Source organism: Dromaius novaehollandiae, chromosome 1, assembly GCF_036370855.1.
Source record: "Dromaius novaehollandiae isolate bDroNov1 chromosome 1, bDroNov1.hap1, whole genome shotgun sequence".
Lineage (NCBI taxonomy): Eukaryota > Metazoa > Chordata > Aves > Casuariiformes > Dromaiidae > Dromaius > Dromaius novaehollandiae.
The window spans coordinates 217,311,315-217,329,578 of record NC_088098.1 but is presented as its reverse complement, the minus strand read 5'-3'; the positions used below and the strand labels follow the sequence as shown (position 1 = coordinate 217,329,578).

The 18,264-nt window shown below is 53.6% G+C and overlaps 1 protein-coding gene across 1 annotated transcript; it reads right to left on the bottom strand.

Annotated features, from left to right (window-relative positions):
* Positions 1 to 531: 531 nt before the first annotated feature.
* On the bottom strand, positions 532 to 17,017 carry XRRA1 (X-ray radiation resistance associated 1). Its single transcript, XM_064505244.1, has 18 exons — positions 16,504 to 17,017; positions 16,195 to 16,304; positions 14,864 to 15,009; positions 14,496 to 14,567; positions 14,119 to 14,191; positions 13,324 to 13,421; positions 10,697 to 10,830; positions 9,973 to 10,071; positions 8,557 to 8,816; positions 7,493 to 7,533; positions 6,434 to 6,550; positions 5,189 to 5,282; positions 4,436 to 4,551; positions 3,742 to 4,167; positions 2,414 to 2,582; positions 1,984 to 2,096; positions 1,455 to 1,560; positions 532 to 891 (listed from the first exon to the last, which is right to left on the bottom strand). The coding sequence occupies exons 2-18, from the start codon at positions 16,286 to 16,288 to the stop codon at positions 626 to 628; spliced, it is 2,424 nt and encodes an 807-aa protein (XP_064361314.1). The 5' UTR covers positions 16,289 to 16,304; positions 16,504 to 17,017; the 3' UTR covers positions 532 to 625.
* Between the last annotated feature and the right edge of the window lie 1,247 nt (positions 17,018 to 18,264).

Below are 18,264 nucleotides of genomic sequence, written 5' to 3'. Positions count from 1 at the left end.
CTGCCTGTTTTTGCTGATGTTGCTGCATTTGGAAACGAGCAAAATCCTGCTGCTGAACGTGTTACGGTTGCCGGTGGCTGCGTGAGGTTGCCGATGCCACGAGTCTCGTGCTGCTCCAGCCTCATCCACGTCTCCCCTCACGCCCCACGGCTTGTCCCTACCCCTCGGTTATGCCAACGCAGCCGTTTGCAAGGCAGCCGGACCAGGGAATGGGTTGGGGTTTTAATAACGGTGTTTTGTACTCGGCGCGGCTCCCTGGCCAGGTTCGGGGTCTGGCTGGTCGGTCCCTTGTCCCTGCAGCGCGATGGGGGCTCCTTGCAGCCAAAAGCGACGCTGCCAGCACCCCCAGAGAATGGGGGAACACGTGTGAGCTTTGCACTGGAGAGGGTTTCTGGTGGTGCCCACCGTATTTTGTAGTAACGGCAGGGCAGGACGGTGAGCGAGCATGGTTTTCATGCGCTGTCCTTGAGGGAGTCCAGCCGTACCGGTGCTTTGAAGCTGCTGGCTGAATGCACTGGATTTGCAAACCTCAGGAGGAAAAAACTGGCTCCAAACAAGTTACAAAATAACAAAAAAAACCTCACCTAAGAGGACAAAAGTGTGGGATGCTTTATTGAACCACCGGCTACACTGCAAACTTCACTTTGAGCAGCTCCTTGGCCACCCTCTTCCTTGGCGGCTGTAACTGTTTGGGGCTCCACTGCTTGGAAGCCACCTCCCTTAGGAGGGCTTTTATTGCCTGCAGCTCCTCCAAAGAGCTGGTCTTCTCCCGAGCCTGCTCCTCGCCGGTGGCCGCTGGAGGAGCCTCGTACACCTCCTGCAAGTCCTGCATTAGCCTCAGCGCCTCCCGATACGCTTTGGGGCTGGATTTTTTCCCTCGCAAAACAGACGCTGGAAAAGGTCAGAGGTGTGAGCTGCGCTGTGGCACTGCTCCTTTCAACACCGGCGAGCGCAAAGGGGGCCAGGCAGGAGGCACAGGCCTCCAGGCTGGTACTGCCCTGGGGCGGCATAGGGATAACCATGGCCACCACTCGGAGACCTGAGTCTTGCTTCAGCTCTGGGGCTAAACCAAACCAATCCTTTATTCTAAGACTATTTTCCCAGGAGCTGGCTTCAGGGTAGGGTTAATCCAGCTGTGGATCCCGACAGAGCAAGGAAAGAGACCCCCAACAGCGTCTGCTTTGCGTTTACATCTACATTAACTAGCAGCCAGAGCTCAGGGGGAGCAGGGGCCGACTTCGTTGGGGGCTGAGGGCGCTCAGCAGGCTGAAGCCCTTGTCCTCTCCTCGGGGTGAGGCAGGCCAGGGATGCTGCTGCAATCGGGAGAACCTCAATCCCAACTCTTGCCCTCGCCCCAGGGCCCAGCCAGCTCCGTGGCACCTTTCTGCTCAGATCCATCCCAGGGCACTTTGCGCTGGCACGAATGGGAGAGACTGGAAACACGGGGACCATACCTAGGGGGACTTCAGTGATGGTCGTCGTGTTTCGCATGGCCATCAGGATCCCGTCCAGTACCTCTGCTCTTGTCCTTCGGGCTGGAGGGCCAGGCATCTTCCCAGACTGCAAGAAAGAGGAGGAGGCTGCAACGCGCATCCCTCCACCCTCCGGTGTGCTAACCCGCCACCTCCTTTTCCTGCCCGCTCTCCCGAGCCAGTATTGTACCATGCTTCTGCAGGCGGTAGGTGAGACATTCGCTTTTTATGGATCGAAGCGGGTCCGTTTGAGCTGCTGAGCTAAGATTATACCTGTAGTGAGCAGCAGCGGGTCAGCCTTCAGCAACCCCAAAGCAGCGCTGTGGATTCCGCAGCTGTAATCCCACTACAGGCCACTTCACTGCAGGAGCAGGGAAGCACTGGAACTGGGAACTTGGGTCAAGCCCATGCCCAAGTTTTGAGATCAACCCCCAAACACGTGGGTTGATCCGCTTCCAGATATGGACGCTGAAGAAGTGACCACTCTCCCTTCGGAGCTTTGGCTCTTCACCTTTTTCCGAGGCACGTAGGGCTTCTGCACGCAGTCCAGCCGCGCCGTGGAGTCCCGATAAACCAGGGGGTGTTTCAGGAGGTAGCTGAGCGCCTGGACGTTCTTCTGTATCCCTGTGAACCAAATGGGACAACAGATGCCTTTGCTCCCTCTTCGCCATGTCTCGCCATCAGTCACTGCAGCGAGCTTTGCCACGTTGCCCTGTCCAGCAAGAGATCAGTCACCGCGGCCCGAGACACAGCGCTGCGACTGCACGCGTGCACGCGGTGTGCAACGAGGCTCCCTGCACCCTGACCACGGGGCAAAACGTGCTGGAGGACAGCCTCGCACCCCGCAAGGTACCAGGGGAGCCTTGAGGTCAACGAGGACCATGCTGTTCATCAACCCACCAAGGCATTTCTAAGCACAGCCCGCTCCTTTCCTCGCTCACCAACTGGCTCAATGAAATCTGGGTCCGTGTCTCCGCCCAGCAGCTCCTCGTAGCCTCTGTATCGCTCTGGAATAGCCGGGGACCTTCCTTCTTCCCTCTGCTCGCTCCTCTTCCTCTCCAGCCCGTCCTCTGCCACAGGTTGCAGAGGGGGCCTGGGCACATCCTCCACCTCAAAGCAGCAAAATCACGGAATTCACAGCAGTTGTTTCCTTCCAGTCAAGCTGACGATAAATACCTTCCCCAGAGGAACCTCGTGCAGCCAAAGCTGGCCCTCAGCCATGCCAGCGACGGCTCTTGAGTTACTGCTTCACTCCACATGGCCTAAAACTGTCCAACACCTCGCAGCACCGCACCCTTGTTAATCAAGGGTCAAAAAGCGTCTCCAGGGGCTGAGGAGGGGCCAGGTTTACTGGATCCCCTCTGGGAGAAGCTGTATTTATCACCGACTGGTTTTCACCCAGCAGCCCATGTGGGGTATGGGCCATGGAGACAACGCAACAGGGCTCACAGGGCGTCTTAGCTCTCACCTAGTCCCACCACGTCAGGCTGAGACCTGTTCTGCTGTGGCCAGAGGTGTCTCCCGGTGGCATTGAGCCACACAGCCACCACCTCATCCCAGCTGTGCTCAGGGCACAGGCTGGAGAGGGACTAGCTCCATCCTGGTGCAGACCAAGCCAAAAACCCATGCCAGGAACTTGCTGCAGATTGTAGAGGGAGACAAGACCCGACCACGCTGGGGGGATCCTGCACCTGCTTTGGGCTCCCACCATGTCCTCAGCATGGTCTCTCTCAGACACACCCCCAAGATGTGCTTTAGGGCTCTACTTCAGGGAAATCAAACCCAAAAGCTGCCCTGGTGACCTCTAACGGAGAGATTCCCGGCAGAGGCTGAGGGGTGATGCTAGACCGGCGAGCTTCTGTGCTTGGTGCTACCCACCAAGCCAGCACAGACCGGGATTCACTGGTTTCACTGGCCGATGCCATGCACCCAGCTCAAACGGGCCATGTCCCAGGGGCCCGGACCCTGCTGCCAGCCCCCGTCACCTCCACCATGCTTATCGAAGGGCAGCCTCTGCCCAGGCAGCTCCTGGCAGAGAAATCACGCTAACCCCAAGCATCAGCCAGGGAAATCCGGCCACCAGTTCTTGTTCCCACTCAAAACATTGCGTTTATGCTTCCTGCTAGTGCTTCCACCTCTAAATCCCTTGCAACCAACGGAGCGTTATAACCGCTGGTGTCCACAGCGTGTGCAGCTTCCCACCCATGTGGGAATGAAGATCCTGCCTACAGAGCGTTTCGGGACAAGCCTTGGAGTCCTGGACACTCACCGGCCTCCCGCAGAGGCCGGCTGATAGCCCAGCCTCATACACCTGCGTCATGAAGAAGGATCCAACGGCCTCCTCGGCTCTGTCAGGACAAGGCCTAGAGTCACATTCTCCGTCCCCCAGTGTCCGCTTGCCGCTGCCGCCAGCGAGGTCGGCATCAGTATCAACATGAGCTTCCCCAACCCGCACTGCCGAAGCAGAGCTGTGCAGCAGAAGGGGGTCAGGCAGAGCAGGGTGGCGGGGGCCTTTCCCGGCCTCCTCTAGCTCCTCGCAAGGCCCCTCTCTCTGCTCCCCGGACGGTCTGATCGGGGGCAGAGGCTCAGACGGATTCAGAGCTGCGGCTCCTCTCCCGGGTTTCCGCAGAAAGGTCTCAGCAGGAGCTTCCAGCATCAGGGGCTGCTTCGTAACCTTCGGGAGATGGGACGAGACCTGGGGGGCAGAAGAGAGGATTGTACTCGTTCTGCGTGAAGATGGAGACTACCAAATCCGTCAGCTTGGCTGTGGGCAGGTCATTTCCAGCCCCCCAAAGCAACCTTCTCCCACCCTTCCTTCCCTCATCCTACCAACCCCGCTGGGATCTAGGGCATGAAAGCTCTTCCTGTGTCCCCCAGTCCTGCCCTGACTAGTGTGGCCAGGGATTTTGGTCCCTGCTTTGGCCAGGGAAAGCCCTGCACTCCCAAGTGAGGCACATCCTTACCTTGCGGCTGGCCTTAAGAGGTATGGAGAGGTGCCACCTCTCCGCTGCCACACTCTGGCGAACGAGTTTAATCCCCAAATTTTCCTGGAGGAGCCTTGTCAGCAGAGGCGGCTGCCCTGGAAGAGCAGGGGTTCACAAGCACTGCACAGCCCGATGCGCTCCCAGACACCCCACAGCGAGCACGCGCGCTCCCCAGGGTGGTGACAAGTGTCCCCAGGCACCTCGTGGACAGGCACCAGAGTGGAAGAACAAGGGACCAACACTTCACCCTCATCTGGTTTATCTCCGGAGGATTTCAGTTGAACATTTGAAGTTGGAGCTAATAGCTATCTTCACCTGCAAGCTACCTTCACCTGCTGCCTCCTGAGGCCATGGTCACGTTTGGGATTTGTCCCCTTGCTCGGAAAGGGGCTGCTCGTGGGCTGCAGGATGAAACCAGCAGCTCCCACACCACAGCAGTGCCTACCACCGTCAGGAGCTGGGCTAGCTTCAGACCAGCCCTTTATGGGGTGAAGACCATTTGGGGAGCAAAGTTCAGCCTGAGCCTGCATCACCGGAGGCACAGAGGGACCAAGACAGGCTTTGATGGGAGCAGGAGCAGGGCATTAACAGCGTCATGACTTAAGCGATGACTTATAGCACCCAGCCTCCCTGGGGGCCTGGGCCAGCGTGGCAGGAGCATCCAAACGCTAACGGCAAAGGAAGCCCAGGGACAGAGCAGGAGGGTCGCGGGGGGACAGGCTCATACCCTACCGCTCCTGGTCGTGGTAAGAGGGTTGCTGTGGAACGTCAGCTCCTTCAGACACGGGAAGAAAGCCACCGGTAAGAGATCTGTCTCCTCTTCAATCTGCAGGACAAAATAATTCACTATTTGCTCTGAGCAGCTGCCACTCGGTCCCACTGGTGGCTGCAGAGTTTCATCTCAACAGGGACAACGGCCCAGGGTGGCCTGGGATCCCTAGAGATGACCTCTGAGGACCTGCAGGGACACTTGGACCCACAAGACACTGTCCTACCTCCCCCACATCCCTCCTGAGCAAAGGCACTGTCCCATCCTTGCTGTGGACACACAGTCAGGGCTGGACACTCCTCTCCTGGGAGCCATGGAGCCACAGTGACAAGCGGAGTCCTGTGCTTCCTCAGCACAGCGCCACGAACCCGAGATTTCAGAGCCTGCTCCTCTCCTCGGGAGCGTGTGTCAGCATCACCCACGCTGCACTGACACGTGCAGCAGCCCCGGGCTCAGCCAGGCCTCCCACCAGCCCCCAGAGGAGGCACGTCACACCAGCAATGCCGAAAAAAGAGTCCAGCTTCTCCTCCCGGGGAGCCAAACCACAGCCTGGCCAGGGCACGGCAGCCAGAAACCAGCTCATCAGCAAGGCGGTGAGCGCTCGGTCTAAACCAGGGTTATGACGCATGGGGATCAGAGGCAGAGCTTGCTTTGCAGCTGCGAGCACAGCCCCGCCGTCACGTCACAGGGATGTCCCCTCGCTGAGAGGTGGCACCTCACCGTCTGCACTCCCAGCTCCCCCCAGCTGAGTTAAGCCCTGAGAAGGAGCCAAAAACACCAGAAAAGGGAAGTTAAATGAATGCATTTTACGTGCCCGTTGGGGCACACGAGGAGCACAGTGTGGCAACCTGGCACTAACACCGCAAACGCCCCGATGGGGCATCGCCTTCCCCAGGGCAGCCCCAGCAAATGATCAGTTCCAAGGGGAGGGCAGTCCTTCATACAGCCCATTCTCTGCCAAAATCCCTAATGTGCAGGGATTCAGACAATCTTAGTACAATTCAGCTGCCTAAATAGGTGTTCAGCCCCGTTTGAGAGACCATGACCATCTGGGACATCCCCACAGGCTGGCAGATGGACTCAGGAGCCAGAGGAGACCTGCGCCCTTCTGCAGTGGCAACTAGAGGCTAGGGTGTCTCCAGAGCACTAAACCCAGGCTTAGGCAGCTGAATCTTGATTTCTAGCCAAAGCCAGAGGGCTCCAATCACCTTGTTGAAGGCCAAGCTGAGATGCTTCAGCTCAGGAAAGGGAGCACAAATGTCTCTGCGCGTGGTGGGAGCAGGCAGAGTCTTCAAGGCAGACGGACATCCCTCGCCGAGAGCACCCTGAAGGAGAGAGGAAGAAGGTGAACAGCAGCAACACGGCTACGCACGCGCTCCGGGACATGGTGACACCTCACTGCTGTCACACCACCACACACACTGAAGGGATTAACAAGAGGCTAAAGGTAAGGAAACCTCATTGGGAAGGTGCTGTAGATGAAGCCTACAACTAGAGGAGCACACAAGGGATCTGGGGTTTCTCCTGCATAGAAAGGCACCGAGTGTTGGTGTGAGGCTCCAGACAGGCTGAGAAATGGTGCCTCGCAGCACAACGGCCCTTCACAACCACAGTGAGGTGGCAACACTGGATCAGCTGGCGGTGGTTTGGTATCAGCCTTGTTCGTTACAGTCTCGGTGGAAGATTGCGAAAGGGACTGTAAAATTATCACACTGGGAAACCTGTGCCTTCGCCAGGGACGGGGCAAGAGGAAGGAGAAGGACAACCAGCACTCATTTCCTTCCTGCTCCCTGCCACGTGCCTAAAAAGCCCTTAGAACCCCTTGCACAAGGGCACAATATAAGGGAAAAGGGCAAATTAACACAGACAGTCCATCCCTCAGCTACCACGGGTGATTGAAACAGCAGTGAAGAGCTTTCAGTGCAGACCCGCTGCGGAGGGTGTCTCATGACAGCTTGCTTTGGCCTATTGCAGGAAATCACGTTAAATAAGCCCAGCTTCCCTGCATAGGGCTATATGGTCACAAGCAAACAACTACCCAGCTTTCATTTGTAAGTGATGCAACGAGTTTAAGCTTGTGTCCCTCAGTGATGCGAAACTTTGCTCCCAGTTGCCCCAGTGACAGAGGACACTGACTGCAGGCCTCGCAGGCAGCCGGAGCCTCGGCAAAACCAATGAGTCTATTAGGACTCATCTGAGAGCGAGGCCTGGGGAAGGGAACTTGGGGAGAGCGCATCCTAAACCGCAGATCGGTCAACAGTTCTTACCGGCACCGGGCGTTCTTGAGAATCAGGATTAAAAACGACCTCTGCAATGAAACACAAGCAAAGTGAGGGTTTCTCAGTGCCGTAGCTGCTAGGTGCAGGGAAAGCAAGCTGGCATCAGCCAGGGCCTAGCTCAGCGGCAAGATGTCCCCAGGATAAGGGCAGGGGTCAGTCCCCACGGTAGCGGGCTTGCTGACAGCCCCGTCACACCGAGGTGAAGTCCAGGCCCCCTCAACACAGCAGGAACCCTGCTACCGGCTTCAGTGCGGCCAGGATTTCCCCACGAATAGATTTTGAGTCCAAGTCTTGTCTTCATGTCTTCCTTGCGCTCTGCTGCAGCCAGGCCAGTGCCAGAAGTCACACCATGGCCTGTTCTGTGATCTACCCAACAGCTGGGACTGGTGCTCCAAGTCAGGGGACAGGAGATGTGCTTGGAGGAGCCTCAGCGGCAGCCTCCATCGCCGCCCGTTCCACACACAAGGCAACCTCCGGATCCATCCCATCGCATGACCAGCATGCACCACGCTTCAGTGAGGACATCAGAGACGTGAAAGCCGACCTACCTAAGACAGAGCTGCAGCACCGTGTACGGGCTGCCTACCCACAAAACATTCCTCCCTTCAGTCCCTTCGCACCCCTGCTCAGCACCCACAGAAATAAGTTTCCTAATCTGAATTTCTTCCAGTGCTTATGCCAGGTTTCCTCCCACCCAGTGCACAATGTCCCCTTTGGGACAAACCACCCTGGAGAAGGTCAGGAGAGACAAAGGAGCACTTCTGTCTGAACAAGAGGTGTCTATTTTCGGGTGGTTCACATCCTAGAAGCGCCAATTTCTCCCAGTAATTACAGAGAGACAGTGCAGGTGAGCTCAGATGTCTAAAATGGTCCCATGCATCCCTCCCTCACTGTTTTAATTTTGCCAAGTGGTTTTACTCACCAATAAACATCCAGCAGATGCAGAAGGCCTCAGCCTAACATAACTGAGCCCTCTCCCACTGAAACAAATGGAAAATGCTCCCCAGCTTCCATGAGAGCAGGAAGAGGCCCGGAGGGCAGCGGCTGCTCACCTGTCCGGTCTGGATCCCTGGTGTTCTGTAACACGACATATTCGAGCTGCTCTTTCTTTGCCTCCAGCTCTGCTGGGACGTCCGTGCCCTCGCACTGCTGTGGCTGGACCTGCGGCCCGAGGCTGCTCAGGGACTTGTACCACTCCGCCCTGAAGCTGTCATCGTCCAGCGCCGGGTGGAGGAAGAAGTTCGTGCTCTCTGCTTGATGCAGGTAGGGGACAGCTGAAATCTCATTCTTGTCCAGATTCAGTTCCCTCAGGCTGTCAGAAAAGGAAATGCCCAAGAAATGGCATCATTACTCGCCGTAAGCACACAGTGCCATGTGCTCGCCCCGGCGCCTGCCGAGCGGGAGCTGTCCCTGGATCTGCCTCCTCGCTCTTGCCTCCCAGCGGTGCTTCCCAGCAGCGATGCAAAGGCACCCGCGACACCCGCTTGCCGCTGCCCCTGTCTCCTCTCTCCTCCCGACACATAAAATCTCAGCCCCAGGCCCAGTCCTCAGCAGGACGCAGAGCCCAGCATTCCCCCTGGAGCCAGTGACTGGGGTTCCCCAGATCAGGCCAAGGGTCGCCTCGCTCATCTGCTGATTACAATTTAATGGCCAAGGAGACACCAGAGCAGCTCATTAAACCCCCCCGGGCTCTGACAAGCTGCAATCCTGCTGGGATTCCCTAACAACATTCCACTTTCCCATGGAAGTATAACATAACCAATCCACTTGACCAAAGTTACAAGATAGCTTACGGAAGAGCAAAAATCTAAAACTCCGCAGTCAAAACCCCCAGTTTCATACCTAAACCCTGCCTGTTCTCCCTCCTCTGTCATGAACGCTGCAGACAACACATTTTCCTCCAGGAATAACGTGGCAGAGCCAGGGCAAGAATCCAGACCCAATTCCCACCTCCAGGTCACAGTGCTGGGAGGAGGCACAAAGCAAACGGGAGAAGCTCTCTGTGCTGCACCCAAACCCACTGCAGCCCAGCCAAGGTGCACGTTGGCCACCTCCCTTTCCAGTGACTCTTCTCTCTGGCTGAATCATAAAGCTCCCGTTAAACAGAGGGAGCTGATCCACAGTGTTTCCTAATGCTGCTGCACTGAAATGAAGGACAAATCTGGGGCAAAGAAGTGAAAATGGAGAAAGCAACTGCCATTTCACAAATCAGACCTGGAGACCAGCGAACGCCCAGGGCCAGCTCTGAATTACCAGCCACCTGCCGGTTTTGGCCAGCCTGTATTTTAGAGCAGGCTGTTGCTTTCACTCAGTCCTATTTTCAATACCGGCGAGACTAAACAGGGAAATATCCGAATGAATCACAAAGATTTTGTTATTCATTTTAAGCCGGCTTCTGTGCAACAGCTGCCAGAGGCAGCTGCCAGCCCACAAAAGCCAGAGCCGCCTGCTGCCAGGTGCTGCCTTACCTGCAGAGATTAGACAGGCTCACAAAGACGCTCGGGTCTGACAGGCGATTGTCATCCAGCAACAAGACCTCTAGAGACGGAAACCTTAAATGAGCAGAGCTGCGAATACAAAGAGACTCATTAATAATGTACTCAAGCCAAGGGCAGGTGAAAAACACATCATCTGCTGTCGCATGGGGAAGATGTATCCACTCACTCCATGGCGCTGGGGCTTTTTTCATTTTTTAAGTAGAAAACTGATATCCCACCTAAAAACAGCTGAACTGAGTCAGTCCAAAGGACCATCTAGCCCAGCATCTTGTCTCCAACGATGGTAAACAGCGGATGCTTTGGTGTCCTGCGCACCCTTACCCAGACCTGCCGACTATCTCCAGCTCTGCTCCCCAGCATGAGCTGGTAGGAACCTGTGGTGCTATGCTGGAGCAGAGGGTCTTCTGAGACCAGCAGCCTTCCTGCATGGCGGTGCTGGATTTGGGATGAGCCGAGCTGGGATACCACTCCCCTGCCACCCGGCATCAGCCGTTAGGCTATTTGATCTTTCAGCTCACAGGAGAACATCCCTACTGTCTGGAGAGGTAGATCCCAGGCCAGCCACCCTTGCCGTAGCCCCTACGTTGCCAGGAGCTCTGCTCCATCACCCTGCCTGCCCACCCCGCCTATCCCACCGGCCGAGTGCCAGCAACGCTCCTGCCTGGCCGCAGCAGCACTTGCCGTGCTCACTTACTCCCACGAGCCTGCCAAGTCGGGAGGCAGCGACCGAAGCCCGTTGGCCGTCAAGTGAAGGACCTTGAGTTGGGACAAATCTCCCAATGTCCAAATGTCCTCAGGGGATAAGTTATTGTATGAGAGGTCCAGGCCCTGAGGGAAACAGAAGAGAGAACCTTCTGGAGCAAAGAATCAGCCCTTATACTGGTCTCTGCTGGCTTTTCCCAGGTACATATTTAATACTTAGACTAGACTTTTGGTTACCACCCGCCCTGAGGTGATGCTGAGTGTGTCTGACTTGCAGTGACTTCACTGACAGCCGTGGGACTCTGCACCGTGGCAGAAGTGCTCAGGGCTGGTCCCTCACTCACACGTGTGACTCATGGGACAACAGTCACGAGAAAGCAAGGAAACAGACCCTGCTGGGAGGTGATTCACAAGGTGAGGTTTCTAGGACACGTGAATAGGAATAGTTTTGCTGGACTGTTAAAATAGGCTACGTTGCCCTGGGAGGAGCTCAGAGCACTTCCAAATCAAATGAACATGAATTTCCAATCAGTCCTCCCAGCGCTGTCTTCTCCCAGGCTGTCAGCAGATGGGAGGCCACTGGCCACAGACTGTGTTGGGATCCGAGGGGGCATCATAGGAAGGGAAGTTTAGATGGGAAATTATGCACAGATGGGCCCATCCACGCCTTTCATAGCTGGTCCCAGTGATGGGTCTGCTCACATGACTGCGCACAGAGATGGACAACGTCAGCCCTGGCCTCAGGAGCTGTGGAAATTTGCCTCCCCAAAACTTAGGCACATGCTCACTGGCTGAGTGAGCAACAACCAACAACCAAGCCACAAAGAATTCTTTGAATGAGACACGAAGAAAGAAGCCTTTTAAGACAAAACTTTATACTCAGCAGCAATCAAAAACCCTATGTACAACAAAAGAGAGAAATCCAGACAAGGGCATCTCCCTGAAGACAGCAAGCCTAAATAAGGCCAACACTGCTGAGTCAGAGACTGAGCTTTTTCTACCAGAGAGCCCCTCTAGGCGGGAGGGAAAGGACAACTTCAGCCTTCATTCCAGCTGCATATGCCTGTTTTTAGGATCTACTTTGATTCTGGTGTTTGATTCCAGTGTTTTTTGGAGGGGGACTTGTTGTTTTGCTTTTTTTTTTAAACCAAACTGGCCCTTTGCTGTGTTAGACAGGCAGCCCATAACTTAGGGGAGCTGTAGACACCCATCTGGAGAGGAGGAGGATGGAACGCATGGAGGTACACCACGGCATGGAGGAGGATGGGGATCTGCCAGGGATCATGCAGAGCAGAGCAGGACATCTACAGTGATGTATGAGGACTGCACATAGCAGCAAGAGGAGGACAGTGACCACAGGAGGTTAACCAGCATCTCAGAGGAGGAGAGCAGTTCCCCAGGGAACAGTTCCCCAGTCCCACAGCGCTGGGGAGAGGGGGCAAAGGGTTTTTTTTATAGAGGAGGAGGAAGAGTGCAGTCACAGAACCTCAGGAACCATGCAGCACTGAATAAAGAAAGGAAAAATCAGCAACTTGGCAGAGAAGGGAGATGAGGATCCACATGGGATCTCACAGTGAGGAGGAGGACATGGAAGAGGGGGAGAAGGCAGAGGGCAGTGATGAGGCCCCCCGTGGGGATCTCATTGTGAGGAGGATGGTAATGGGGATCAAGAGGGTCTCTCACTGTGAGGCGAAAGAGAAGAAAGGCAATTAAAGGGTCCAAAAGAGACCTCTTGCAAGAAGGCAAGGACATGATAGCAATGGGCAGTGATGGGAAGCTGTGACAGATCTACTGGGAAGAGGAAGACAGAGGGATCTGCAAAGGCTCTCACTGTGGAAGAGGAGGGCAATGACACAAGGAGGAGATAAGGGCAGCAACAAAGTCACATGAGGGATCTTATCGTGAGGAGGAGGAAGGGGAGGTGTGCAGGGACAGACATCTCCAAAGATCTCATCTTGGGAAGGGGTGTGTGAGGGGGTCCTCAGGAGATCTCATGGGAGGAAGAGGAGGAGATGGTAGCAGCAGCAGATCTCTCTGTGAGATCCTGCCAAGAGGAGGTGGAAGAGGTGAATGGTAAGAAGTTCCCATGATGGATCTCACTGAAACGAGGAGGAGGCCTGCAAAAAGGATGTGCACATGTTCACAGAGCAGTGAGTGAGAGAGAAACCAGCACACGCAACCATCACACAGCATCAGGAAGGTGAAGGATGACACCAGTGAATGACAGACTGCCTGGCACATCAGCATTAGGGTCTATGAGCAGGAGTGAAAGAAGGACAGGAGATGAGGAGGACAAAGATCTGGTATGGGGAGTCTGCGATGGACTGAACAGAGATGGTCCTACAAAGGGGATCCTGCAGGAAAGGCTGGGGTAGGCCAAGATGGAGGAAACAAGGAGTCATACGGCAAGGGGCTGAGCAGTGGTGATCTGTGAGGGATTGCTTTGCAAGAGGAAGAGGTCCTTGAGGGACACAAGGGAAAAGACATCCCAGATACACTAGGGAGCAGGGAGAGATAATTACCACATGGTTTCAGAGAACTCACACTTGCAGAAGCACGTATTAATCTTAGGTGTTACATTTCAGCGTGACACTAGGGAGGAGACCCCCCTCATCTTACTTCCAAATGCAGGAAGTCTCCAGCAGTAATTTTCAGATTTCTTAGTCCATTCAAGGAAAGTTCTAGTTCCCGCAGTCCTGGAAACTTCCGAAATGCCTCTGCAAGGGTAGAAGAGACAATGTTCCTGTAAGGAACAACAGTAACAGAACAAGCCATGTCTTATCCAGATCTGGAATGGACCAAGACCAGCAAGAAAGACTAGAACTAGTACTATCAGTTGTTGTGCTTGGAAGAAAACACAGGCTCAATTAGATGATTGGAGGTACAAGAGATGATAGGAGGCCCAATAGCCTCCTCCTTAGATATCTGATTTAATTTCATGCATTTGTTTCCACCTCAGATTGGATTATTGCTGCAAGCCACTGACAGCACATTTAGCTTATGTTTACCAGTTGTAAATGGATTTCTCTTTTTCATCTTCAGATTAACTGAGCCCATGACACTGATTTGGATTCACCTCCCAGTTCTGCCATTAGCTTTCTGCGCATTTAGAACAAGTCATTGCACTATTCTGTGCTTCTATATATTAAATGACGATTTTCTCTGTAAAGAGCTTTGTTTCCTAATAATGAAAAGAAGACCACAGTGGCATACAATTATCATTACTATAAAGGGAATCAGTGCAAAGATTTCAGCTCAGTAACAGAAAGGAAGCAATCCTGCAAAAAAGTGCTATATGTGTGTGTGTCTTAAGTCTCTTTGCTTTAGACCTGAGTTTAGACAAGCATAAACTTCTTTATATCATGCTCCTGGGTTTAAAAGCAATATCTATTTTTTGGTAATGCAATCCCTTACCTAATGTCAACAGGTTCTCTGCAGCATTTATAAAAGCAACACAATCAAATTTCTCAAAGTCATCTTCTTTAGCCTGAAAAAAAAGTATACGAAAAAAAGTATAGAAAAAAAATCAATCAGCCCCAGCTCTAAACTGATTTGGAACAACTGGATCTCTCCTTTCTTACTTTCTTCACAACCCTTAAATCATGGCATTTCCCATAAAGGTTTGTAGGACAAATCATCCAGGCCTGTTCACGGCTGGCTTTCCTGTGCAGGAAATACGCCTGGGTTCTAACATGTGTTTTGTCCAATGTCTGGACACTCATATGGTAACATGGTAAATTTTTCAATATTTAAGGTAGTTCCCTAATGCTTCCTGAGTCTCTGATACTCACAGAGACCAGATTTTGGTTGCTTATATTCACAGAGCACAGGTCAGATGGATTCTTCAAACAGTGATGCTTCATCTGGAAAAATAAAAAAGCAAAGGCTTAGCCCTGCACTGCCTGAGACCTGAACCCCCGAACCAGATCTCGGCTGTCCTCTTCCTCACAGTGGGACACCCACCTGCGTGGGCACCTGGTCTCTTGAATCGCAATGACGGGGAGAAGGTGAGTGCCCGGGGTTCCCATGGTCATGGAGATGGCATGGCATGGAGATGGGGAGGAGAGGCAGCTACAGTGTCTGCCCCCCAACAAGGTCCCCCCCAGGTCCATGAAACGCTGTCGCTTGGTTTAGACAAAACCAGGAAATATGCACTCACCAGAAATGGCTCATCTAGGATATTGTCTTCTTCTGCAGAGGCCAAACTTTGGGGCTTTCTCCTCTGCTGGGGCGTCTTGCTGGGGATTCCCTGCTCGATCCAGGACCTCCGGGTAGCTCCGCGTGCTAGCAGCCAGTGTCCGGCCCCTGACACAACAACAGGTCAAGGCAGAAGAGACAAGGTAAGCACAGGACCCTCTGAACATGCCATTCGCAAAGTGGCTGCATTATACTTGGGGTTTCAGCCTGACAGTGAAATCCATCATTTTTAAATCCCTTTATATGTAGAAACACTGGAATATTAAATATTCAGTGACCATATTATTTAAGATAGGAATATCAAAGCTGCAGGCAGAGCCACGGAAGGGGAGAAGCACGCTACTTTATAAATGTAAATAGAGCCATAGGCTCGCAGACATAAAGAAGTGGGCTGGAAAGGCCTTCTGGAGGCCTCTAATCCTGCTCAAAGCAGGACTATCAGCAACGTTAGATCAGGTCAGCCGTGGCTTTGTGCAGACAAGAATGGCAATTCCACCACCTCCAGGGTAACACGGCCAAGGTGCACCCCCTCCCAGGGAAGAAGTTTCTCCCAATGTCCAATCTCAACCTCCCAAGCTGAAATTCGTGGCTGTCGCCCCTAGTTACACCATCTGCCACTACTGAAAAGAGTTTGGCCCCATTGCCTTTGCAACTGCCCTTCAGGTAGGCTGCAAAAAGCTCATCCCTTGGACTCCTCTTGGTCAGAGAAAACAAGCTCAGCTTCCTCAGCTTCTCCTGACACGTCCTGTGCTCCAGCCTCCTGCCCAGCTCGGTAGCTCTCTCCCAACCTTCTACCATTTCTCAAATATTAGAAGACATTTCTGCCATTTCTAAGCGTTTCACAGATGTTGACTCTCAAACCCCAGAGACAAAACAGAAGCTCTAGTGCAGAATAACTGATGGAGAACCACACTGTGTTATCCATGTGCCTGGCTGAAGCATAGATGTTGCTTCCCTCTTCCCTCCTGTCATCGTGCCGAGATGCCTGCTGGAGTCAACATTTGAACAGATGCCCCAGACAGCCTGCTGTCTTCATTTCAAGGGAAGTTTTAACAAATGTTGAGGCTTTTTAGGCACAGCTTTAAGTTCTGCTTTTTTTACATTGTCTATCATCATTCTTTCTATTATTACTGGGCCTCCGAACCCCAGGCACAGACCAGAGTATCGCTCTCACTATTACACCAGTACATGTGGTGGATCTGTCCCAAGCCTTTGACAACCAGAGCCCTACGGAGCCTGACACAACATTACTCTGCAGGGCGACTTCACGAGCAGCACTCAGAGAAACTTCACCTTCTTTATCTGTGCGCAAAATGTTCCTGGCAGGGAAGCAGTTAGTTGCATAGCTGCTTCCATCACCCATTTTGTACAGTCCGGTTGTGGCCATCTTGTCCGCAGTATTCCTGGGAAGAGTGAGAAACAAAGGAACGGGTTAAAATTTTCATTGACACTAATATTACTTAGCTCTAAATGGCACTTTACAGGGACGGTGGCCAATTAGGTATTAGTTTGTACTCAAAGGAACACTGTTAGTGACACATGAAGAGCATCGCTTCACCTAAAATGGAAAAGTAAATGGGATGATAGGATTATAGGCATTACTTTCAAACTCAGGGTAGCAAAACGGAGACCTCAGAACGTGTGTGAGTCAGTCTGTGTGGCCCGTGACTCATGTGGTTTCTGCTTCACCCCTTGTTCCTCCTTCCCCTGGTTCCCTTTCGTTGCAATCTGCTCAGGCTCTGGCAAATATCACCCCTGTCACCACTTTTCAGACCTTGGGAACAAACTTCAGAGTTTATCAATAATGAAGCATCGATAACGAACTCTCTCATCCCAGAGGATGCTGATCCTTAAAGGACGAGGCCTCCGACGAGGCAGAGAAGCTGCAGATTTTGTCACTTCTGGGCACAAGAGCCATTTCAACCCCTTCACCTCCATGGAGGCTGTAGTCTCCTATACTGTGTCACAGGCTAAGGCAAAACAGGAGCCAGAGGTTTGACGGTTGTATCTCCTGCTGCCACCTGATGGTGTTTCCACACCCCGACGGCGCTTTGACATAACGCAGCACAGCCTGACTACAGTGTTTATACACAGTGCCAGTATATATATATATATGTATATATACAACCAGTATTTGGGATAACTCTGCCCTGCGACAACACGGCTCCGCTGTGCGATGACTACATCAACGCAGCACAGCCGCATCTCTGGGCGTCCCCGACTGACGCCCTGCTGGCTGTGCATCGCGTTGCCATGGTACAGCATCAAGCTGCTTCGCCTCGGCACGGACACCCTGACCGCGGCGGTGGCACAGCAAACTGCTGTGGTGCAGTGACGCTCCGCACAGCGCGGACGCGGTGGGGACAGTCGCTGAGGGACCCCTTGCCACGCTCCCCACAAATGAACACCCACACACACCCCCGACTCACACACATCCCCGTTCCCTACACTGACTGTCACCCCACATGAGTACCCACACAAGCCACAGGCATATACACCCCGCCATGAACACCCATTGAACACCCGTACACATCCTGCTCACACAACACCGCAGCTACTGGGTGCACCCCAACATGTGAACCATACACATAGAGCCATACACCCAACACACACCCATAACTACACTGCCACCAACGCCTATCCACACACCCCACATGTCCATACACCCCCAAACACCCACGAACCCTCCATACACCCCACTCTCACACACACGCATATCCCATGTTATAAACCCATACACACATACACCTCCGGAAACCCCAACACACACACACTTATACACAGTCCTCACATGCACCCCTACGCACACCCCAACACACACTTACACATATACCCCTAACACCCCCACTGTGACTCACACCCACACAAACACCCATGAACAGCCTCACACATCCCATTCACGTATACACCCAACACCTATCCACACACCTGCACACTCCTCACATACACCTCCCAAGCACACCCCACATACACACCCACATCCTTAACACACACCCTGACACTGACACCCTCACACAGATAAACCAAACATGAACACCCTCACACATGCTACTTACACACCCGTACACACTCTTCACACACACCCATACAACTTCCCACACACCAACACCCATGAACACCCTCACACACCCCACTTACACTCCCATACACACACTCCCGATACACACAGACCCCTACAACTCACATACCCACAAACACCCTCACACACCCCACTTACACACATTCCTCACACACCCACATACACATGCTCCTCACACACACTCACACGTCCCTACAACCACACACCCCCAACACCCATCAACACCCTCACACACCCATACACACACTCCCCCCCACACACACCCCTACGACCCCCACACACCC